Source organism: Haliotis cracherodii, unplaced genomic scaffold (assembly GCF_022045235.1).
Source record: "Haliotis cracherodii isolate W230 unplaced genomic scaffold, xgHalCrac1.p SCAF_15, whole genome shotgun sequence".
In the NCBI taxonomy this organism is placed as follows: Eukaryota; Metazoa; Mollusca; class Gastropoda; order Lepetellida; family Haliotidae; genus Haliotis; species Haliotis cracherodii.
Genome location: NW_027266270.1, coordinates 35,833,730 through 35,859,633, shown reverse-complemented (window position 1 = coordinate 35,859,633; position 25,904 = coordinate 35,833,730). Strand labels below are relative to the sequence as shown.

General features: G+C 38.4%; 1 protein-coding gene across 2 annotated transcripts in view; it reads right to left on the bottom strand.

Moving 5' to 3' along the window:
- The window catches only part of LOC139462563 (uncharacterized), a 57,741-nt gene extending 34,887 nt beyond the window's left edge, over nucleotides 1–22,854 (bottom strand). The window contains exons 1-3 of one of the 2 annotated variants that reach the window (XM_071244386.1): nucleotides 22,768–22,854; nucleotides 5,995–6,270; nucleotides 4,663–4,832 (exon numbers count right to left, since the gene is read on the bottom strand). In XM_071244386.1, the coding sequence (XP_071100487.1) occupies nucleotides 4,663–4,832; nucleotides 5,995–6,178 (354 nt within the window). In that variant the 5' untranslated portion in view covers nucleotides 6,179–6,270; nucleotides 22,768–22,854. The other variant, XM_071244387.1, reaches the window with a different exon arrangement.
- Between the last annotated feature and the right edge of the window lie 3,050 nt (nucleotides 22,855–25,904).

The following is a 25,904-nucleotide window of genomic DNA, read 5'->3' as shown; positions in this document are numbered from 1 at the left end:
TATACTGTGTCTGAGTGGGGTATTCATGTTAAACTGTGGCATGGTATCTCAGTGGGCTGGCACTATAAGACCAGCATTAGTCCGGACAAGTACAAGCAGACAGACACAAGAGCATGCACGTCGATTTAAAAGCGCAATAATCTTGGACGCGACATTAAACTCCATTTCATCTCATCTCAGAGAACTTATTGTTTACTCTTGATAATATTTATGGCCTATGCTTCCAGCTATTGGTCTCGTACACATTTTGACAGTTTATTATAGGGGTATTTAAAAAAAATATAAAACACAATTTAGAATGGGTCGTAAAGGCTCATGTTATCATCGAAATGTTTTGAGGTTGTATGGCTTCTTTAATCTTAGGGCATTTAATCCCACCATCTTTAGTTACACATATTATTTGTGATCTCTCTATTTTGTCCGGTTTATTTCCCCACAAGAATTTGAAATGTTTTGTTTGAATTTTATCAATTTTTGTTTGTGGTGGATATGGATAAGATAAGATTAGGTGGTAAAGTTCTGTCAGAACTAGTAATTTAAGTAAAGTATTCCTACCAAACGGTGTTCGGTGTCTTATTGATCATATTGACATTAGCGTTTCACGTTACTTGAACCTGTTTTCGAAGTTAGAGCCACCGTGTCATCCAGACCCAGACAGAATGTTATGCCCAATAATTCGAAACGTTCCTCTGTCCAGCCTAAATTCCATTTCAGGCAGAGTTTCATTTTTTATCTTTTCTTTGACTCTATTCACATTAATTTTGTCTTATCTGTGTTTACTTTAAACATGAAAAGCTTAAAAAGAATGTCAATTCATGCAAAACAGCATAGAGGCATCATTCAGAACCATCAAGTGAGCAGGTTGTTAGTGCCAGGAGATGTCACCAGTTTGTATCCCCTTTATATCCTGGTTATTTCTTTAGTATTACTAGTATTTTTACGCATAGGATGAATATATAAAGTAATAAGGGATCTCCTTGACGACATCCTCTTCGTTTGTCAAAGAATGAGGAACCAAAACCATTGACAAGAACTTGTGATTGTATTCCATTGTAGAAAGTATGTATCCATTGTTTGATTGATTCTCCAAAACCAAAGTAAGTCAAAGTTACGTTTATGAAATTCAAATCGACAGTATGGAATGCTTTTTGAAATCCGATCAACAGTAGTAGGCCTAGTTTTAGTTAAAGCTCAATTAGCGAAGTACATTCTTGATGTTAAGGTTGGGGATAATGCAGTAACCGTGTTGTTTGACAAGGACATATAAGTTGTGACTTAAATGTCTTATGTGTTTTTAGTTATTTTCAGCCAGAAGGCTCATCATGACAAAGACATGACAAAGTCAGTCACACTTACTTTTGAACTTATTACTTAGTATATTGGAAAAGTATCCAGATGTTTCCATTTTATTGTTCGGGGATTTAAACAGCAGAACTGGCACAGAACAAGACTAGGTTGGAGATGATATCATTCACTATGTGGAGGGGGATGAACATTATACCAACCTGTTAACCAAGTTCGACATGCCACGAATATCTAGCGACCAGAAGGAGAATACGTTCAGTAGATCTCTCCTGGAAATGTGCTCACTTCTGGACATCCATATTATCAATGGAAGGGTTGGGGCAGACTCCAGAGACTTCACTTTCATTTGGGATGCAGCGTCATAGACTATGCGTTGGCATCAACGAATATATTTCAACATATCGCAGACTTTGACATTATGTCCCGCTCAGAAAGTGACCATTTACCAATCCGTGTGAGCATTCGTCATAAGGGAGATGCATTCGAACCTGAGGATAGTCAGGTATACTATAAGTACATATGGACTAATAAACTTCGTGAGACATTCATGATAAATATATCATCACCATGTATCACTGGTATGCTCTCAGATGCATCTACTGCAGTGACTCTACTGACAGATGCTATTCTGTCTGCTGCTTGTGTGTTCAAAAGGGAGCATAGACGTAAAAGGCATAGTGATTCCCCATGGTATGACAATGAATGTCGTATTAAAAAACACGAACGCTGTCATGCACTAAACACTTTTCGGGTTACTCAGAGCACTGGACATCTAGCCAAGTACAACAAGGTACGCAATGAGTACAGGGCCTTGTGTAGGACAAAGGGGGACCAGTATCGACAGTGTAATAGAGTAGAACTGATAAACTCAACTGGTGACTCCAAACATTTTTGGGACATTGTCAAACGTGTGTCCGGGCGTCTACGTCATCACAATCCTATCTCTGAGGGAGAGCGGGCTGAATATTTCTCAAGATTATACACAAATATTGATCCTCTTGACAGTGACGATAAAAGTCTGTACCTTTGTGAATCTCATGACTTGACAGAAGACATTTTTGACTGCCCTATAACCATTAGAAATCACAGACAGTATTCGAGCCTTAAAGAACAATAAATTAGCTGGAGTTGACCATATCACAAGCGAATATCTAAAACACTCATCAGATGTTATTTCTTCTTACTTGGAGATTATATTTAATAGTATGTACGAATATGGTGTTTTTCCTGAGAATTGGTCATTAGGAATTATCATTCCATTACATAAAAAAGATGATGCAATCGTTCCAGATAACTATCGAGCCATAAGCCTTCCGAGTGTCCTTAGCAAAGTATTCACTTCATCATGTGTGTTTATTGCATACTTTATTCATTTTATGCAAGAAATTAGTTTTCTGGGCAGACACACTTTGTGTTATTTCTGAATGTCAGTCAGGCTTTCGGAAGGTCTATTCCACTGTAGATAACTGTCCTTAATGCTCTTGTACAACAATTCCTTTCACGTAAAGGGGGTAAGTTTTACGTGGCTTTTTTTGACTTCTCTAAGGCGTTCGATTCCATACACCGTCACCTTCTTTGGAGTTTGCTTCATAAACGGGGATTAAGTACAAAAATGGGTAGAATATTGCGGTCAATCTACAAGGACATTAAGGCAAGTGTAAGGTCTAACAATCATATGTCCGAGGCATTTCGACTGCCCTTTGGGTGTCAGGCAAGGCTGTGTACTTAGCCCGTTCTTGTTCCATTTTTTTATAAATGAAATAGTTCTTGACATGGAAGAGGAGTGTCCGTTTGGTGTACAGATCCATCCAGACATTATCCACATCCTGTTACTTCTAATTGCAGATGATCTGATACTTGTTGGTGATAGTGTTTCTAACCTCCAGAAGAAATTAAGCGTCTTGGAGAATATTTGTAACACTCGAAAAATGTCAGTTAATATGTCCAAAGCCAAAGTTGTTGCATTTAAAAATGGTGGTTGTTTGTCACATTTCGAAAAGTGGTTTTTCAAAGGGAAAAGGGTTGAAAACAATGCTGTATTGGGCGAGTATGGCAGATACCCTGTTCGTGTATATGCTTTGACCAGATGTGTGAAATATTGGCTGAACATACTTAAGATGCCAGACTTCCGTTTACCAAGAAAGTGCTACAATATGTTGTACCTGTATGATGAACATGGTCTTGTCAACTGAGTAACTAAATTAAGGAATTGTCTTTGTAAACTTGGGTTCGGAGATGTATGGAGGTTCCAAATGCATGGAAACCGAAGGGTTTTTCATAATATGCTTCAACAACGTTTGAAAGACAATTTTCAGCAGATCTGGCATAGCGAAAACAACCCTCACAAGATTCAGACTAAGTTGTCATACTTTGGAAATTGAGAATGGACGTCATAATCAAATCCCAAGAAATTTAAGAAAATGCAAACTTTGTAAATTAGACCGTGTTGAAACCGAGTACCACTTCCTGCTTATTTGTCCATCGTATGTCAAGTTATGGCAATTGTATCTGAAAGCAAAGTTCTATTGTCATACCAATGTTCATAAATTTGATATGCTTCTGCCATCACCAGATACATATATTATTACAAATCTAGCAAAATATCTGTATTATGCAAATCAAGTAAGAAATGCGAAACTGAATGTTTGAAACTTGTCTGTACTCAACTTTTGTACACAAAGGGTTGTGGCCTATATGTATTAAAAATAAAATGATTGGTTGAGTAGGCCTGGAACTTGATAATATTCAGTATACTGCATTAGATCATATATCTGTCTTGTTATTTCCCCAATGTATTGCCCAGACATGAAACCCTTCTGATCTTCGTTAAACATTACCGGTAATTGTTTTCATTCCTATCTTTGGGCACGTAATTAGTCCCCAGACTCCCGTAGAGTTTTCCTCTCTATTGGGCAAAACCTGCTCACATCCCTGTTACATACAGAAGTTGATTGAGCAGCACACTACATCAGGCTGCATAATGCTTGAGATGAACCAGCACATAGACACTGTCTCCTCCTCATTATTGTGGTAAGATTTCCAATAATGTCATGCATTTGAAGGTTTAAATAAAACTAAAACTGAACAACTAAAATGAAATAACAAGTGAAATAGACCACAGCAGCATGGACGCCATAGAATGAGTCATGAATACTCATAAATGTGAAAAACTATGTGGAACTCTGTAAGAGTTTAGGTATTTGGGGTGAAAATCATTCACTATAGCCGGTTATATATACGTCAAACAGAATTTGTTACTTGCGTCACTTTAGTGATGCAGCCGGCACTTTTCATATAAACTATTAGTACAAGATGCCTGCTTTGTTTAAATCATGAACTGCAGCATCCCATCCTCACCATCAAGGTTTCTCTGAGAGTGAGTCCAGCAAAGAAGATGTCCTCCTGGAGAACATAGCACACCTTCCTCTTCAGCTGCTTATCCAGGGGATGCTTGTTGAGAGTTATATCCCCTGAGTGAAGGCTATTTCGTCCAGCAAGGGCATTCAACAATGATGTCTTTCCACTGCCTTAAACAAACAGTTGTAACAAAATAGACAAACTTAACAAAATATTTATCAACAATGAAACTCAGGTAAATCTTTGATAGAAAGAAAAATGATAGTGATAGGGTCCAGAAATTTATCCAAGGATTTATCTAGGAATCCAAACAAAGTGGCAGGTAAATGGGGATGCATCATTTTGTTCACAGTTTGGTGCTTTTTCCCCAAATTCAGTGGTATTTTAAACTTGAATTTTAATATTGCATTCAAAACAATAATGTTAAACTAAGTATCAAAGGCTTTCCCTCTATGTTGATCCAGTTATCAGAGAAGTTATTGTCACCTCTACAAAACCGTAACATTAATTGTATCTATAACAGCATAAATTAGGTAATGTTTGGTAATGTTTACAGCCATTTGCTTCAGACTTGGGGCCGAATATCGGTCTAGAAAAATCCCTGTTTTCATACAAGAAAGGAGGCATAATGCACTGGGCCATCAAGGAAGGGCAAGATGAGGATGAATGACTGACTTCTACATGTTCTACACTCTACATGTGAAAGTCAGCCTGCCACCTTCCTCAGGCAAGGGAGTTAACTCACTACAAAAGTCTAGTTTCCACCCTTGCCTGAAAAGGCTGGAATTATGGAGTTATATTTTGGCTGGACTGAAGAGTCTATGCATTTTCCAATCAAAATCTCATAATGAGATCAACATCCGGTTGGAAACTGCAGTACAGATTTCGGTCAATTGCAGGATTTGCAACATGTGACAAAAGCTGTATACAGTCAACTTAGCGTCAACAGACTTTTTTCAAATCTCTTCATGTTTTTAATTTGGGTGTTTACATGATCTGATGCACTTCACAAAGTAAGACCCATTTTATTACACTATAGATCCTGATTATCAAACATAACTTGGGTGGCACTACGACCAAGTCTAAAATCCAGCCTAGTTCAGCAAGGGTTGAAATTGAGCTTTTAACATGTTTAAGTCAGTTAACTCCCATGCCTCAGGAAGATGTCAGCCTGCTTGCCACTAAAAACAATACCAGCATGACCGTCCACATGTGTAGAATGAACAACACTTACCATGTTTACATGACATAACCATACATTCATACTGATGGTATTCTTATGTGATTAGTACACAGGTATAGAAACACATGCATTCATGGAGTCTATCTTACCACTGGGCCCCATCACAGCCAATAGCTGTCCAGCCTGAGCGATGCCACTGACATCTTGGAGGATGTGCTTGTCTCCAACTTGATAGTTGATGTTTTTGAACACCAGCTCTAACCTCCTATCCTTGGTCTCCTCATCATCTGAATTGGCAAGGCCATTCTCCAACATGGGAGCCAGGTCAGCCATCTTGGATTGCAGTAAGATTATTTGTGTTCACAAATTTGCAGTGTGATGTTGATTGATCAGTGGTAGAATACTTGCATTCCTGGCTGATGAAACTGAAACAATGGATGGAATATGCACGATATAGAAGAAGTGTGTCATTCTCACATCGAAGAAAAAAGTATTGCAATGAATATTGATCAGTGGAGGTATCAAAATATGAAGAACACTGTAAGAGTCTGGTTTGTTCACAGGCTCTTACAAACATTGAGTATTGAGGACCTGTTCTACCAAACTATTTGAAGATAAGCTGAAAATATATGGGTTCAATGGCAAAATCAAACACTTGGTGTTTGAGTTATTGTTCATAATATACTTCACTGGTTTGTCTGGCCTGATTTGATTATTTACAGACCTGGAATATTGCTGACTGTGGCTGTTTACAACAAATTAACAGATAGGAGACTAGAACTGCACGATGGTCGTAAGAAACTCGTAAAATGAGGATCTAGTAGTTAACTATGTACAACATGTGACCGGGCTGGATCATGGGTTGTGCTGTCAACCACGGCCATAACTGGTTTGCCCGACCTTGACTCTTGACAGCCTGCTGAGACTGCTGATTCTCAGTGACAGCAACGTGACTTAACATGCACTGTTTTCACTCAGGCTCCATGTAATGTGCCATCTCCCAAACCGAACCCAACATGTGCAAGTTCATAACATGTCACTAAACAGCTACAAACTAATTTTTATTTTCACTGGTCCTGATCTGCTGTGGAGTTGTCATCTACCTAACATGCCCAAGGGTGAGGCAGTCCACAAGGAAATGTCACTGGTCCTTCCTGTCAGAATTTAACTAGTCTCAGACTAGCAGACATTATAATTTTGGACCATGCATTAAGTTTACAATCCATATAAGTTGGTAATACTAATAAAGCTTTCAGGCAACATCATACACAATCTATGAAATGATATTTTACATATTCAATTCAATGGCATAATCTATTACTAGTCTAGACTAGGGCTGCAATGAATACACTATGAGGCGAATACGATTTGTATCACGAATATAGTGTAACGATTTTATGAATATTTATTCACAAATACAATAACAAGTCAGCAGTTGATGGATTATTTGTTATATTCAATGAAACAAAAGCAACACAAATTATTTGACATGGTTTGTTAATTATTAACATATTATACATTTATATACTTCCCTTATCCAGGTACTAGTATCTGCTCAAATGACAATGACCAGTGACCACATAACCATGATTACTGTCAAATTAAATATGATAAAAGTATTGTCTTTGAAGAAATCTAGGCATATTATATGTTTTTAGGGATATTTTTAGATACAGGGTATGTAGATAAACATGACTGCATATTCATAAATATTCGATTCTATCGGTCACGAATTGGTCAGAATGGATATGGTTCGATTCACCCAATACAAAAGTGACTTGTAACAGCTCTAGTCTAGACATGCATTTATTTTAAATTAAAAAAACAATATTTTGCAAATTGAAATACCATGTTGATATCAATTAATATATTCAGTATACGCTACAGTACATACGCTACACATGATATATACCCAGACAAAACAATAACAATAACATTCAAAATGATAATCACATATCAGAAGGTTATTAAAATGGTATTGGTGTTATCAACCAGTTCATAGTATCCATTGTTCTCATGTCTATATTGTCCAATCTACAGAAAACAAATGTCAAATTTATTTCAAACGATAAATCACCCCGTACCATAGCCTTTAATGTCAAAATCTAAATGATGCTTCATATAGTTACTTGCCACTAAACCCTGTCAGAACTCCGGGTTAGAATTGGTCTGCATACATCTATGCTGGTTGCAACAAGCAACCATATGGATCTGGTGGTCAGACTCACTGACTTGGATGACATAGTGCATCATACCCCAACCCTGCAGATCTTTGCTCACATCAATCTCGGGATTGTCTGGTCCAGGCTCAATTACTTACAGGCCATAGTCTTATAGCTAGAATATTGCTGAGTGGGCGTTACACAACAAACAAACAAACAAACAAACAAACAAACAAACTTTGATAAAAAGAAAAATATTTACATAGATCATTAATATGTAACTATAAGCATGGTCAGATGCCACATTGAGGTCAAGTATCCGGATCTGTTTGTTGTACAGTGTAGCAGTTGATGTCAATAATAGATAACTGGTCAGCCTTCGATCCCGATGGCTTCATTGATCCTATATCATGTATGCATGACAACTGCTGCAATTTATTGATGTATCCCGGAACAACTGACAACTCGTGTTGTTCTAAATAAACAATGATCAATCGGTTTCACTTTCCAACTACGGAATCCATCCTAAATTCTAGAGGTTACATGATACGTATGTATTGATAAATATCACGAAAGCAAGTCACAATACGACATGTATCATGATACTTAATTAGGCATTTTTTAAAGTGAAATTCTCCATGTTCCATGTGGTCTGGCTAAAAAGAGGATGTTGCCATGAACCAATTAGTGTCTAACTAGCATGACTGGTTAAAATACACTTTTCTGATTGTCTCATGAAACTAGGATTAATGTTGTTTTGTGACAGATTATCAGACCAAGCTACTGCATCATATATCAAATAATCATACCGTCTGAAACCCAACACAGAATGAACCTGATGAAACTAAATCAAAACATGGGCAGGCACGTCAATCTGCAATACATTGGTGAAATCATGACGCTCCTCTTGAGTTCGGTAATCAATTATTTTCAAGTAGTATCTGTTGATATTTGAGTCTTGTGGCAATAATGAGCATAACTTGCATAAGGGGTAAACACAGAAGTCTGATACTGAGTCCTGTTGATACATGATATGGTAATAACAAGTGTTTGTTGTATAGTTGGACTTCATGTCTATTACATTAATTTGGATGAAATCATTCGTGAACTGAACGGCAGATTGCACTGTTGTTAACAGCTGCCATGATCTGATCACCGCTATTGATCATGATGACACTTGAAACAAAACTTAGTTGTCACTAAAGTCAGAGATCTGATACATATATCATACATGTCATACTTTGTCTCACTAAATGTCAAATAAGTTATAGTTTGACTATGATATATATGTCAACATATTGTTTTCACGATCTAAATATGAAAACCATGGGAAGCTCAACAATGATTCGTCAAACTGTTCCAAATGTAATAAGTATCAAGCAATATACCAAAGTGCAACACTTATGACTAATCTTACCGTATTCGACGTAATAAGCGCCCAGGGCGCTCTTAAAATTAGAAATAGGGGGCTCTTATTAGAATATTATTTTGGTGAAAAAAAAAACAGAGTTGAAAGATAAATTTCATGGTTTATGCTGACAGCCTGAAATGTTTATATACGACAGATATATTTGTCCAGAAGTTAATTGCCCATAATTGAGGGTGCTTATTGCACACGAGTGCGTATTATACACGAATAAATAGGTCGTGTGTTCATTGATCAATCGGAAGGGGTGCTAACTGGGATTGTTCACTAGCCAATATATTAGCAAATATCGCCGTGGCCGCTTATTACAGCGAGGCAAATGCAAGATATACCCAGTTCAAAATCATATGTAATCATTACATTTCAGGAAGAATGAAAAACCCAACTAGTTCATATGATTTGGTTGGTAGGTTGTTTTACACCTCACTCAGCAATATTCCAGCTATATGACCGCGGTCTGTAAATTATCGAATCTGAACCAGACAATCCAGTGATTGACCTTATGAGCATCATTCTATGCAATTGGGATACAATGTATACAAGTCTGCGAGCCTGACCACCCGATCCCATTAGTCGCCCCTTATGACAAGCATAGTTGCCTTTTACAGCAAGCATGGGTTGCTGAAGACCTATTCTAACCTGGTTCTTCACGGGTCTGATTTCATATGAACATGATGAATGAGTTCTGTAGTGTAAACGAAGAACGCAGCGAATCGGTCGTGATATTGAAATTAAATTGTGATAAGTCAGTCAACATAAACTTGGTGGCACAGGTAAGATAACTAATGCGCATGCAGGCTCCTTCTGCATGGCGCATGACTTTTGCATGGCGCATGACTTTCCCAATCACTGTTTATTGTTATCTACATGAAGCATACAGATACATGTACAAAGCTGCCCTAAAGTTAGGATTTGGTTGTTATCACTCATGAGTCATGACTGACTATTAATCTATCATCAGGGGGCACGGGTGGCCCAGTCGTGTAGGGCGCCGCGATTCGCTGTGCAGAGTTGCGTCCCCTGGATACGCAAGAAACCTATGATTGTGGGTTCGAATCCCGGTTCGGCCCGATTATGTTTCTAGGTTTGTCAGCACCATACCCGTGCTCGTGGGTTTCACCGAAGTGGTAAACGTCTGAGACCTGCATCACTTCGGGCTTTCCTCCCACATTAAGCTGACACGCTGTGATATAACTGGAATAATGTTAAAAGCGGCGTTAAACACAACTCACTCACTCACTAATCTATCATCATGGCCGCCACAGTCATATATCAGTTTCGTTTCAGTGACACAATTATTCTTTCCATTTTAACTGAATTACCAGACTGTACGATAACAGAAAATAAGGTATATATACAGGCATTAGTAATCCAGACTGTGAATTTTAACGATCACACTGACTGCAGGTGCAGAATCACCCATTTTGCCTATAAATGCAATAGGACACTTTCAAAGTGATTATTACTTAATCATGTTAATCATCAATTATTACCTTTTAAACCAATTATCAATATTGTAATTGTAAAAAAACACTACTGATCACACTACAAAAAACATTTAAATTGTGAAAACATGTAGTGACAAGAAATGAGTTTCCAATCTTATCAAAATGGAAAGTTAATTATGAAACATGGCCGACTAGATTTGCAGATGAGACTTGCAGAGGTTAAAGAATATGTATGTCAGAAGACACACAGTGACTCACCGCCAGAAAACCATCATGAGTCGCCTGGACTTGCTCAAATATGTCCAGCCTGACACCCTGTCTCAAACATGGACCTGTCTCGGAGCATGACACCAGATTATGCAGATATGGCTCATTTATAAGGTACCAGAGTTATTGCTGTATTCAAATGAAATACAGTTACTATTTGTTAATATCCAAATAAATGTGAGCTTTGTGTGAAAAATAAAAATTTCAAAGTTGAACATGCTGAAGCGTGAGATTATATTTCAAGTACTGATGACGATGAACAACACAATTTGCAGTCCAAAAGGCAATCATCTGTTGCCCATCTACATCATAGGTCTCAGTGTTGTTAGTGCTGCAGTGTGTGACACTGAATCATTCCCTCTGTGCTATATGCCTGGGATTTAGCTAGGCCTGCTCAGACCACAGTATTCAATATTCAGACCAGTGTCTGCAGCAAACATCATGAAACATTCTAAAACTTGGAATGAGAAACTTCTGAATTCATGTTAATCATGCTAATATATGCAACTCATAGCAAATTGTATGGCTTTGAAGATAGAGCCCCTATTTCATTGATAACTGGACCAATAGATAGAAAGGTGAGGTGAAATGGGGTTTAACATCGCGTCCAAGATTATTATACTTATACAGCATTGTGCATGCATGTGTGTCTGTGTGTGGCTGCTTATACTAGTCCGGACTGTTGCCAATTATATAGTGCTAGCCCATTGAGATATCAAGCCGCAGTTTAACATGAATACCCCACACAGACACAGTAGACTGACTCCTAGGCGAGAGCCATACAGGGTAACAAGGGCATCTTTTGGTATGATATGGCTAGGGATCAAACGCTTCAAACACTATATCATGTTGGGGGCACAAGGAAACATGCTTCAGACCTGCCACCCATGTGGAAGCTGAAACTAGGTCTACTGGTAAACATACTCTCCACTTGGCCACCTTGTCATCCCTTCAAACTTTTCTCGAACATTTGAACACAAAGTGAGTGTGAGTGAGTTTGGTTTAACGCCGCTTTTAACAGTATTCCAGTCATATCAGGGCGTGTCAGCTTAATGTGGGAGGAAAGCCCGAAGTGATGCAGGTCTCAGATTGAACACAAAGATACTCTTCAGCCTTCAAAATTTTATTTTAAATACCAGTCGTGAGGATCAGGCCCGTTTTCTACTACTTCTCAACACGTGTACCTAGTCAACCCAGACTGATCTAGTTAACAACGCGTGTCGGTCTGACGTTGATTAATGAATAATTTGCATACTCGTCTATGCAAGGGGCCGACGTATGGTTCTCAGTTGGAAGTGACAACTTGGAGACGATGTCTTGCGGTATATACAGTTTTACTTTATACATGTAGATATATACATACCAAAGACACTAAGTGCCAGGTCAGCACATAGTGGTTGTGGTTGTTGTCTAGGTGCCCCAGAGCACCCAGCCTAACCCTAGCTAGGCTAAGTGTAAGACCTTTCTTTTTTTTTCAATCTCTCTGGACCAAGGCTTATATAGCCAAGGTCACCTGACATTTTGTAAGTAATAAATATAAATGTAAACAGTAATTCATCAGCAGGATGGCAGACGGTCGATGTACACAAAAATGGGGATTAACAATTAGGATTAGCATCTTATAAATAACAGCAATTATGTGTTTCAAGGCATATAGATGTCATGGCTCCAGGGTAATGAGCCTTTGAAATTAAATGTTCTTCAGACAATGGGTGTCGTAAATCAGTCGCTATGACATAGTAATCAACAAAATGAATGACAATGAGAGAAAGATAACTGTCAGTAAATTAATTCAGCTCAACTGACACAGTAACCATGGTAACATCATGAAAACTGTAACACGGTCATGACTATACACTTACAGTCACCACATTTAACGACATCTTAAGGTTTTGTAACATGTTTAGAGGCTCTATTATAGTTTTATAGTGACTGGGGCTAGAACAGTCCAAGTATGCTTTTCCAAGTCCCTCTCCTTCGCAGTTGTATCGAAGACAGAGACACAATAGGGGTCAAGAAAACTGTTTTAGCCACTGAGCATGTACACACGTTATCATACACATTGGGTTTTCTCTGGGTATTCAATATATTTTTTTCTCCTTTGGGTCCAGTCTATTGGGTATTTTTAAACTAATGAGTAGACATTTTTTTCAAATAATTATGCTTGAAATGCTGTTTCAGTTGACTTCTAATTTTTGTCTGTTCATGTGTTGCCCTAAGTGTGTGACATGTCGCCTAAACTCACAAGAGCAGCACACCTCAAACTGATAATAAGCGAGACATGGCGCCCTTTTACTGCTTTATTAACAGCAGGAGTGTTCATGAATGTGTGAGGCCTGCACTCAACATGAGAAATACAAATACAAAAGTATAAAAGGATGCATTGGGTAATTGCACCAAGTGTTGTTATATTAATTGTTTTTAAAATTTTTCACGCATATTTGTACAGAAGAAACTCAAATTTAGTTGGGTAATAGTGATATATTTGGTGTATTTTGTGCAAATAAGCCACTTGGGGAGTTCTGACAGAATCATTGTTCTCATTTTAACTGCAGTACTAGACCGCATGGCAACAGGAAGTGAGAACGACACAGGCATTCCACATCGTCGTTCCCGCAAACCGCACTGGATGTGCAACTTTAGTGCTGATTCACCCATTTTGCTAAGTAACAGTTTTTTTCTCATCATAAACATGTTGTAACCAGCATGCCATATTTTTATCGTATTTTACCTCCCTCACCAATTCCTATTTCTCCCCCACTGCGTGTAGGAGATTGTTTTCCCCATTTCCCATCTCACATGCATTTGACATCTGCTGCCTGTTGCATGGTAACGTAGTGTGTTGCCATCCACACTACACCATTAATGTCTGTAAGTGCTGGAAGAGTAAGGGGGGGTAACTCACATACTTCTGACTACTGTTTACTGACCATGTTGACCATGATAAACACTGCTTACTTTGTTGCTGAAAGAAAGATGGTTTTCACCACATGTTTATTTTTTCAAACTATGCACACATCAAATTATTCCATGCCTACCTTCACATAATCAATTTGGAAAATTGCAGGCCTTTTCAAACCATATCAGCATTTCAAGCCTTTTCAAGGCAAACGCTTGTCCAGGCCTTTTCAAGGCAAACGCTTGTCCAGGCCTTTTCAAGGCAAACGCTTGTCCAGGCCTTTTCAAGGCAAACGCTTGTCCAGGCCTTTTCAAGGTGTGTGCAAACGTTGTGTAAACAACAAATCTTTACATATGGTTTGGAGAATTAATCTAGCCCAACTATGCAGCAGCTTCTGCTGTTTGTTCTAAGGGTCTTGGTCCCAATATGCAAGGCAAATGTAGTGCCATGATTACCGTAAGTCCACCTTAAGCTATACAGTTATGAAAGCCATAGCACAATGATCTCTTATAGGTTTAAAACTAATCTGCATGGAGATCTCAAGCTCTGAATATTAACTAGAATAATTATCACCTTTTGATGTTGTACAAAAATAGGGATTTTTTAAAATTATTTTTTACATAATTTCAGAGGTATTTTAATATTGTACTTTCCAAATTGAGTGCCCCTGGCCATGCTGGCAGGCAACTGGGGATTTATTTTCTTTGGTTCAAAATTGGGGTTTTCTTATGAAGTTCTTATTACATATATCCTAAATTCCTAGCTATTTTAACATTGTACTTTTTCTTTTTTCTAAATATCTCTGAATTTATGAGAGAAAAAAAGAAATCCCAAATTGCACGCAAGGGGCACATTGTTTAAAAAAGTACAATGTTAAAATACCTCTGAATTTAAGAAAATAAGAACTTAAAGAAAATCCCAAATTGAACCAAAAGAAATTAAAATCCCAAATTGCCAGCCAGGGGCACTAACTTTGGAAAGCACAATATTAATACCTCTGAATTTATGGAGAAAAAACAGAACTTTAAAAAATCCCAATTTTGAAGATGTGGAACAAAAAAAATCAGAAATCCAACCATATCTGCCTGGGGCACTTAGTTTAGAATCCTGAATCAATGTGAACATGGCACACTGTCCTCAACAGAAACTCTAACAATCCCTTGTTATTGTGGTGGGAAGGTGCCAAATGATAAAATCTCGTAGAGCTAGCAGTAACAGTAGTCACATGGAAGTAGTTAGTCACTTTCAAGGATGTTGTAGATCGGAACAACACACACACCCTGACGGAGCATGCTAAGCAAATATATGCAGTTGTACGCCCCCAAGAAAAACATTGTAATTATTTCACTAAAACAAGGAGACACCTGCAAACCTGTCACCCACATTTATAAACTGTCAAGATTCCAATGTGATAGTATTGCTCCATATACACATGATATAAGTGGCACATCTGTGTAAAATATACAAAACAATTCACCACAACCAATTAGTTTTGAGTTGCTTGTGCAAAAACATGAATACAAACATTCAAAAACCCAATAGTGTAACAACAAGAGTGTGCATTGAATTTTTTTCTAAGATATTTAATGTTTTTTCTCTCACTGATCTCTATTTTACTGATCAAATGATCATAACAAGGAGATGACAATTAGAAAAGAATTTATCTGGGAATTAATATGGTCATCTGAAAGGAGATTGGACAACAACAACTAGAGAATAAACTTTATCATCCTCAACCCACTGTCAGGTCATAGCAGTTGGGCCACACTTCTTATTTTCTCTTTGTTTACCGATTTGGATTAAAAAAAACTTTAAATGTATTGTGCAGGATTCTTTTTGATTATCTTACAGCTTGAGTTGAATTTGCACACCTGTTGTAGGTGATAAAGAAAGAAGATCTTGGCCTGGTTTGGATCCTCATAAATACTGTAGTATAAATCTGAAATCTCACTTGTAATGACAACTCATTGTTTGGAACATTTCTGTTTTAGTCATATATAACTCCCCTGGATTATTTTTATAGTCAACATGATCTTTGCTCATGTTGCTATCAGTGATAAAAAGAAATCTTGTCTTTCTGATTTTTTCACTTCTGAATTTTTTATTGTTAAGGTTGGCAAATCTGCAAACCAAGCAAAAAATGATGTCACTATTGTAAGGCCTACTCAGCCTATATGAAAAGTTGAGTTTGCACGAGTAATCAGTTTACAATTATTCCTTCTCTAACACAATATTTATGATGAAGTTGATTAAAAAAAAGAGAGAGAATAATAGAATGGTAATAGTAGTGGGGTTATCACAAACCTCACTGTCAGATATATGTATCTCAATCATCATCAATAGGAAGAATTTGACACATGTACCTCAAAAGCACTGATGCGATATGCACATCAAGTAAGGATGTGATACAATGCATATAACTCAACAACAAGGATGTTATATGATGATACAAATTTCAAAAGTAAGGATGTGATATAACACATATCCCAGTATTTAGGATGTGACACGATACATACCCCGGTATTTCAATCATCAGGAAATGATAAAACAAGTATCTCAATAGCAAGCAAGTTATAAGAGACACACCCCAATAGTAAGGATTTGACATGGTCCATAGCTCTTAAACATTCTGCCAGAAAAGGCTTTTCTACAATTCTGATTCCTATAATTGTACATGTATGGTATTAGATAGCTAGAGAACTTCACAATGCCATTATCCTTTTCCAAAGACTGTGATGCACCTGTGAATCCAACACTCCTAATCTCTGGTCAATATTCCCATCAATTGCAAGTACCATATTAAAAACTGATTGTATGCATTGTATATAGCACATGGCGACTATTGACTTATTCCTACACACGACACAGTGGCAGCTTGTAAAGTCATCAGCTGTCCGTGAGATCCCCGCTTCTCAGTATTCTGAAACACTGAAGTTTCATTGTCTCAACCCCTACAGACTCGCCAATAGACTAACATCTAGTCTCTGAAGAGAATGTTTTTTACAGAAAAAACAGTTGTTGAATTATCTTAATAAAATACAATAAAAAGGAGCCCAAAACTTACTTCATTTTCACAGACCCTGAAACAGCAGTAAGCTAGACTTGCTAATTACTATAAAAAAGAATGGGCTGTATTGACAATATTTGTTTAAGAGTCAGTCTGACAGGTTAACCCGCCAACAAAAGTCATTAAAGTTTGCTATCTGGTGTCAATACAACCAGTTCCCCAGTGCTGTTAAGTGAAGATCAGTATCATCACCATTATCACCAGGATCACCCCAGTACAAATTAGGGTGTTTCCCCTACACCAGACACAAGGCTGGAGGACTTCGCACCCAGTACAAATACAACACAAAACGTGACAAGTGGGTAGTAAATCTCAAGTATCAAATAAAAATACAGGTAACACAAATTGTAGTCTCTGTGAATCAGGTACGAGATAAATGTACACGACACTTTGAATACAATACTTACAAGCCTACCGTGAAAAGTAGCGTTTAAAGCACAATACCTGGGACAAGAATCTGTCAACTGCCCTCACACATTCCCGGCATTGTTACTGCCTAGGTTGTGATGTTTCAGTTTACAAGCCTTTGACCGGGCCCTGAACTTGATGACATGACGAGATCCCACCCCCTGTTCCCTGCCCCACATGAAATACATTGTAAGTTTCAGGTTTCAGCTTAAACAAATTCCAAATTGAAAACTTGCTGACTATGACTGTCATTATACAGATTGTTGCATTACATATCTGGTAGAAAGGTCCCAGTAAGATAAATAAGCTGAAAAGCTGTTATCCATCATCGGAGGAAATAAACAGTTATAAGTCCCAACTAAAACATACTCCAGGGACAGAAACATATTTCTTCAAGTGGGACATGGAGCACTTTTAAACATGTTAAAGATGGTTAGGTGTGCCTTTTGGAACTGAAGTGTGCCATCTAGAAGATCCATCATCGACCTCGTGGCTGTTCTCTCACCAAGGCAAGATGAAAAGCAGTGGTAATTGTAAAAGTTAGACCCTTTTTCACTGAAGTTGGTAATACAGTTTATAATTTCTGAATATCTTCTTTTATTTTGTGAATCACACCGTGCATTAAGCATGTTAAATGTGCTGACATCATTTTCCATTTGCTTGTCCCATACATTTTTGTATTTTCATAATTAACATTTTCACAAGGGATTTGTTAGAAAATAAGATTTCTGAGTGAGTCCAAAAGCACCAGGAACTTATTTTAAAAGTACCATTATAAGTCTAACCAAGCCATCGAAATTAAAATACAAGTATTTTTTAACCCTGTATTTAGATTTGAGTCTATTCAGAAACCTGTGACTTGACTCTTCTGTACATGCAAGTATCTTTCATTATACCATGTACACATTTACCATTTACAAGGCACCCAGAGATATATCATGTGTGTATCATTACCTATTGATACAAGACTTGTATCCTGGCACAACAGAGTATGGCGTATATATACACAATGCAACAAATGTTTGTTGAATCAGGGCACCAGATACTCCCCACTAATGGCCACCACGTGGTCCGTCCTTTCAAAGTCTTCTCTAAGAGCAGAACAGAAAGATACTCTTCAGCCTTCAAAATTAAACTTTTAATACCAGTCGTGAGGATAAAGGAAAACTGATTTTAATAACTTTTCAGAATGTGTAGTTGGTCAACCCCGATTGAGCTTGTTATCAACAGCAAGAATGACAATGAGATTAAGATAACTGTCACTGAATTAATTCAGCCTTGCTGATGGAGTAACCATGGTAACACCATGAATACACACTCTCAGTCACCACCTCTAAGGATATATCAGGGCGTATTAACATGTTTAGAGGCTCTATTATAGTTTTTAAGGGGCCCATGAACCCAAGTGAAATGTTGCCACTGACAGGGGCTAGAACAGTCGAAGTATGTTTTTCCAAGTCCCTCTCCATCGCAGTAGTGTCAAAGACAGAGACACAAAAAGATACTCTTCAGCCTTCAAAGTCTGATTTTAAACACCAGTCGTGAGGATAAGACACAATGATTTCTACTACTTCTCATAATGTGTACCCAGTCAACCCAGACTGATCTAGTAATCAACAAAATGAATGACAATGAGAGAAAGATAACTGTCACTGAATTAATTCAGCTTAACTGACACAGTAACCATGGTAACATCATGAAAACTGTAACACGGTCATGACTATACACTTACAGTCACCACATTTAACGCAATCTTAAGGTTTTGTAACATGTTTAGAGGCTCTATTATAGTTTTATAGTGAAATGTTGCCACTGACTGGGGCTAGAACAGTCCAAGTATGCTTTTCCAAGTCCCTCTCCATCGCAGTTGTATCGAAGACAGAGACACAAAAGGGATCCAGATAACTCTTTTAGCCACTGAGCATGTACACACGTTATCATTCACATTGGGTATTGATAGTTTTCTCTCGGTATTCAATATATTTTTTCTCCTTTGTCAATTGATTAACTTTAAACTAATGAGTAGACATTTTTTTCAAATAATTCTGCTTGATGCTGTTTCGGGTGATTTCTATTTTGCATCTGTTCATGTGCTGCACCAAGTGTCTCACAAGTCATCTAATCTCACAAAAGCAACACATGTCTAACTGACAATAAGCGAGACATGGCGCCCTTTTACTGCTTTATTCACAGTAGAAGTGTTCATGAATGTGTGATGCCTGCATCAATCTGTAAATATAAATCTGTAAATTGGGTAACTATACAGTGTTGTTATTATTGGGTTTTTGAAACTTTTATCAGTATTTGTATGCAAGCAACTCAAAATTATTTGGGTTATTGTGACTTATTGTGACTTATTTTGCACATTTTAATCAAATGCACAGCTTATCTGGACCTTTGGTGAATTGTTACACCCATATCAGAGACCCAACCTAATATTAGCTGGCCCTACATCCACCAACAACATATTTGTTGTAGTGGGAGTGAGCCTACTGGTGCCGATGTGGCTGGGGGCTGGCACTCCACAACACTTCATTAACTGGTCAGTCAGGACACAGATGACCCATCTCTCACTCAGTGATGGAGAGCTGTGTAGTTGTGTTTCATCTGGAATACCTACCAGGCAAAAATCACCTTCTGCCGACTAAAACATGTTAAAGAAATACATTATCAATGATATTCTGGTTTTGTATTACTGATTTTGAACACACAAAGAAAACTCATACAGTACTACAGACAAACATATCTTATCACAAACCGTATTAGAGGAATTTGTCAGTTTAATTGAACATGGTGCATATGTGGATATTTCTGTTTTTATAAAAACAAAAAGGTGCTAGAGTTAGTGTCTTGATGTTTCCCATTGTTAAAATATCAACATGTTCACATATAAGATGATCTTTTAGAATATTTTATGACAATTTAAATATTCTCTTTTGCCATCGAACAATTTGGGTACATGTATATACAAATGTGTATAGATATATAATTATATTGTAGTAACTTGATTATTAACAAGACTAGCAACAATTAGCATGATTAGCAACAATTAGCAAGACTAGCAACAATTAGCATGATTAGCAAAAATGATAGTCATAACTCTAGGGCTGGGATGGTTAAATTGGGTACTCGGGTCCGGTGGGTACTCGGGTCCGGTGGGTACTCGGGTCCCGTGGGTACTCGAGTCCGGTGGGTACTCGGGTCCGGTGGGTACTCGGGTCCGGTGGGTACTCGGGTCCCGTGGGTACTCGGGTGCCGTGGGTACTCGGGTCCGGTGGGTACTCGGGTCCGGTGGGTACTCGGGTCCGGTGGGTACTCGAGTCCGGTGGGTACTCGAGTCCGGTGGGTACTCGGGTCCCGTGGGTACTCGGGTCCCGTAGGTAATCGAGTCCGGTGGGTACTCGGGTCCCGTGGGTACTCGGGTCCGGTGGGTACTCGGGTCCGGTGGGTACTCGGGTCCCGTGGGTACTCGGGTCCGGTGGGTACTCGAGTCCGGTGGGTACTCAGGTCCCGTGGGTACTCGGGTCCGGTGGGTACTCGGGTCCGGTGGGTACTCGGGTCCGGTGGGTACTCGGGTCCCGTGGGTACTGAGAAGGATCTGGGTATTGGCAGGACTATTCAGACCCGTGGTTAGTCATGTGATATCTTGTTTAATGATAAAAATCATCTTATAACTCCACAGTGACACCAGAAGTCACTGATGTTCGCATTTCTTTGCACACATTCCTCCTGACTTTTATAGGTTTGAATAAGTTTGATGTTTCAATCAACGTCTGTGTAAGCATGACCAGATCATTTTATAAACATATCTAAACACTTTCTGCCAGGGCTCCGGTAAAATAATTCCCTATCAGACATTTTGTACCCATTTCTTGAGACCTACTGTCTATACCTGGGTAGGGTCGGGTAATAGGGTGTTGGGTACCCAGGTAGTATATTTGGACTCGTCCCAGCCCTACCCAATGTAAAGGTCATATTGAAGATGTTGATTAGTTACACAAAGTTTTTTTACAAACTGACAATAAAACATATTATGAGCTTGAAATATGAGTTGTATCCACTACAACATGTATAAAGGTGGAAATCTGACAAAAATATAATTATCCAATCCAGTTACAATTATACATTTTTCTCTTACATAACAGAGCCTTAATCATTGTTAATTACTGTTACATAACAAGACATAATAAGCATGTTTAATTTCCATCATAATGTTGAACATTTTCAAAGTTTTGTAAGAAGCACAAATTTTTAACACAAGTTAATAACATTGTATAATCTTATTCTGAATTCTCACTTATGAATTAACACCTGGAAATCAATTAATCATATCATCAACTGTTTAATTAGATGTTTTCTGTGAAAATAAGATTTTTTTACTTTGCTAGTTTCGTCAACATTTGTTAACTACTGCTCGATGTCTGAACACAAACTGAACTTGTGCATGGTTTTAATAAATACTCCCTTCAATTTTCTATGTTCCAGGGTGTATATTACAGCAAATACGGTAGGAATGATTGGAAAATGAATTCATGAGCATGATGAGTGAATAGTGTTTCCACCTGCATCCGTCCTGTTCAACTTTTCATGGACAGACTGCGCTCAATACCGATGAGGACAGTATTAGGTCTACTGTAATATGATTACATGGAGTCTGGCCTAAAAGTACAATGCAAATATTGTACACTGCAATAGTCTAGCAGAATATTTCTAGTCATGAGGACAGATGTGAACATATTCTTTATTTTCCTTCTTACTGAATAACAGTGAATGTGGGCCCGGAGCCCTGATCATCAATATTACCTATAATTGATCATACCACAATCACTGATGCATTATTTTACCTCGATGCACTTAACCTGATCGTTAAGTCCTACATAGTAGCAGAGATCACTCTGACCTCGTCTCATTCTGTGGGACCACCTGAACTCTATACTGCTAAACCACAATACAACAAGCACCTGTTGCATTATCAAAAACATGCAGTTGTAATCTTAAAATAACATCTTGAAAAAATTATCTTTGAGAATCAACCATAAGCGGAAGCATATCATATTACAACGATCGGCAGTCGGTCCGAGATTGACTAAACCCTGCAACACATTCTCTGAGAGACACTTTCTAACTGGGCCCCAGTAAGTGGCAATCTCACCTGCCACTTCCAGTTTCAGCTCTGCTCGTATGTGGCCGATTTTGGTGCTTACATCCACTGGACAGCACTATGAAAGTGTAATAGGGACATTACCTGCAGAAATGCACTCCTCCTGAAGTTCTGTTATCAGCGTTTCACGATTTTACGCTCAGGTGCATTAGGTTCGATTGGCAAGTCTTGATGACAAGGGCGGATAACTCTGTCAACTCTATTGGACAGTGTCACCATGACATGAGCGCGGTCGCGATTGTGACATAGTGGTTCGAATCGGAACTTGGCAATGAAAACATTTTTTTCCTGCACTCACATTTTCCTGTGTAATAAACTGTTCCGGATAGATATTACAGTTAGATAAAACGAACGGAAGACATCAACTATTGTTAGATCATTATTTAATGTGCACCAGCTCCATGCCAACAAACTATTGATGTTTTCAGGTTTATTTTGTTCTTAATATATTAGGGAGTGATTTATATACTTACAAATATACTTAGAACATTTGGGGAACAACTCCAGACATAAGTACCGACTGAATGTGGTTACAATTTATGACACGGACGACTGAGTTAGGTTTGTTAAACTAGAGAACGGGAAACGATAAGAGCCTTTTATTACAGAGAACAATGAAATATTGGTATGAAAATATATCAGACACGATCAAAATTCTGACACCTACTTCTTTTAATTTCTTACACTTGTATAAGAATGTCTAAAATACGTGAAAATAGCATGTTTTTGTTTGTGTTTCAGATCAAAGTGTAAAAGTGTTTAGCTGGTTATCGTTGCGGGACCGTTGCTCACGCTGTCAACCACTTGTCAAACTTGAATATCTCCCCAGGCTATCATTTACAGATAGGCGCCATATTGCTGGAATGTTTCTCAATGTGAATTAAAACAATATTCACCCACTCAGCTAGGTCTAACACATCCACCAACCCCGCTTTTAACAATATTCCAGTTATATCACGGCGTGTCAGCTTAATGTGGGAGGAAAGACCGAAGTGACGCAAGTCTCTGACGTTTACCACTTCGGTGAAACCTACGAGCACGGGTATGGTGCTGACAAACCTAGAAACATAATCGGGCCGGCGAACCGGTATTCGAACCCACAATCATAGGTTTCTGGCGTGCCCAAGGGACGCAACTCTGCCCAGCAAATCGCGGCGCCTGAGACGACTGGGCCACCCGTGACCCCAATAATACAAGATGACTGGAACATTAATGTGGTTACACTGTTTCATCTGTCTGTCTGTCTGTCTGTCTATCTTAATCTCGGTACTCTCGGCACTCAGCACTGATATTCCAGCTATATGACGGTGGTCTGTAAATAATCGTGTTTGGACCAGACAATCCAGTGATTGACATCATGAGCATCGGTCCACACAATTGGGATCGATGACATGCATCAACCAAGTCAGCGAGCCTGACCAAACGATCCCGTTAGTCGCCTCTAACGACACCCATGGGTTGCTGAAGACCTATTCTACCCCGGATCTAACCCGGTTAGTTCATATTGACCTGGATCAGTCGAGACATGCAGATATTATTTACTTGAAACCCACAACGTTTGAGTGCGTAGTTGTTATACAACCATAAATCATACGTCTCTATGAGAGTTACCTCCCTAATGTTTAGCATACAGTATGTTTACATCTGTAGTCTGACACGTCAATATTCATGCTGTACACAAGAGTTCATATACCTCGCTACACGGAAACTGTGTTTCCCACCTGTCCGCATGAAATAGCTTACCTCCCTTTGATCATTGAGCCCGATTATCACAAGCGTGTTTAATTTAATAATTTACGTTTGGGAATGTTTACAAAAAAGAATTTCATAATGATTTATACATTTCGTATGTACACATATCAAATATATATATGTGTGAGACACAGATAAGGTTTATTTTTTTAAAATACTTGTTTAGTGTAATAATTTACTGCTAGGAATGTTTTGAAAGATATTTTCATTATGACTCATGTATTTCGCATGTACGGATATCATATACATGTGAGAGATAATGTTTCTAAATAATAAAGCACGCGGTGCATGTCGCCGTGCAATAATGGAATTCAGGTGCAATAGAAAAAGATGTACATAAATTACAACGTCTTTTATCTCAAGGTGAATTGAACCAACGACCATTTTCAATAGGGAGATTATGGTTCGATGTTCGAAACTTAAGAACTGGTAAATGAATATATTTTGGTAGATAAAGATAACTTTCAAATTATAAAATATCAAAAAGTGATCCCTTCGGACTTATTAGTGCGTCATAATTATAGCTGGAATATAGCTGAGTGCGGCGTTAAACAACAAACAAACCAAAGTATTTGTGCGTCTTCTCTCGACTGTTGTAAATATTGATCTCTGAGAATTTCTTTCATTACTTCCGGTTACAGTTTAAAATCAACAAAGACCAAGGGATATCAATTTTTTAAGAGTTCATCTCAATCCCCTTATTCATTGTGCTTGTGCGAAACCATTCCCGCTGTAACCAGCCAGAACATTATTGCCATTTCTAGTGTTAAAATGTTATGCCATCTTTTACGTTTGTACTTGGACGTCGAATACAACCAGCGGGTGTTTATGTTAAGAAATCCAGCGTCAAGTACCAGCACGTGAGGCTACCCACTGTGTCGGATGGAGCGGGAGGGTAGCTAAGTGGTAGAGCTGGGTCAGTCATATATAGTTTGTATAGCCACGTGGTACAATACAATTTGTATCGTAGAAATCCGGGGCTACCTTGTTAAATATATTCTAGCATGTGTTATCGTTAGCTTAATCAATTTTATTTTTTTAACTACGATGTACCTGTTTTAAAAGTATCTCCTAAGCCAACTTGGCTGAGTGCTCACATTTCATGAAAATGTAAAATTACTTTTGATTTACATGTATGTAGCACGTGACACTATAATAAACTTTTGTTCTTGTTCTTGTTCGTGCTGTGATGTTTGTGTTTGAAATCGGCGTTAAATCACTCACTCACTCACATCAATTTCAGTGTTGTCCCCACACCACACCGCACCACACCACACCACACCACTCCATACCACTCCATACCACACCACACCGCACCACACCACACCACACCACACCACACCACACCACACCACCACCCCCACCGCACCGCACCGCACCGCACCGCACCGCACCACACCACCACACCACACACGCGCCACACACATCACATCACGTCACGTCACGTCACGTTCCGTTCTGTTCCGTCC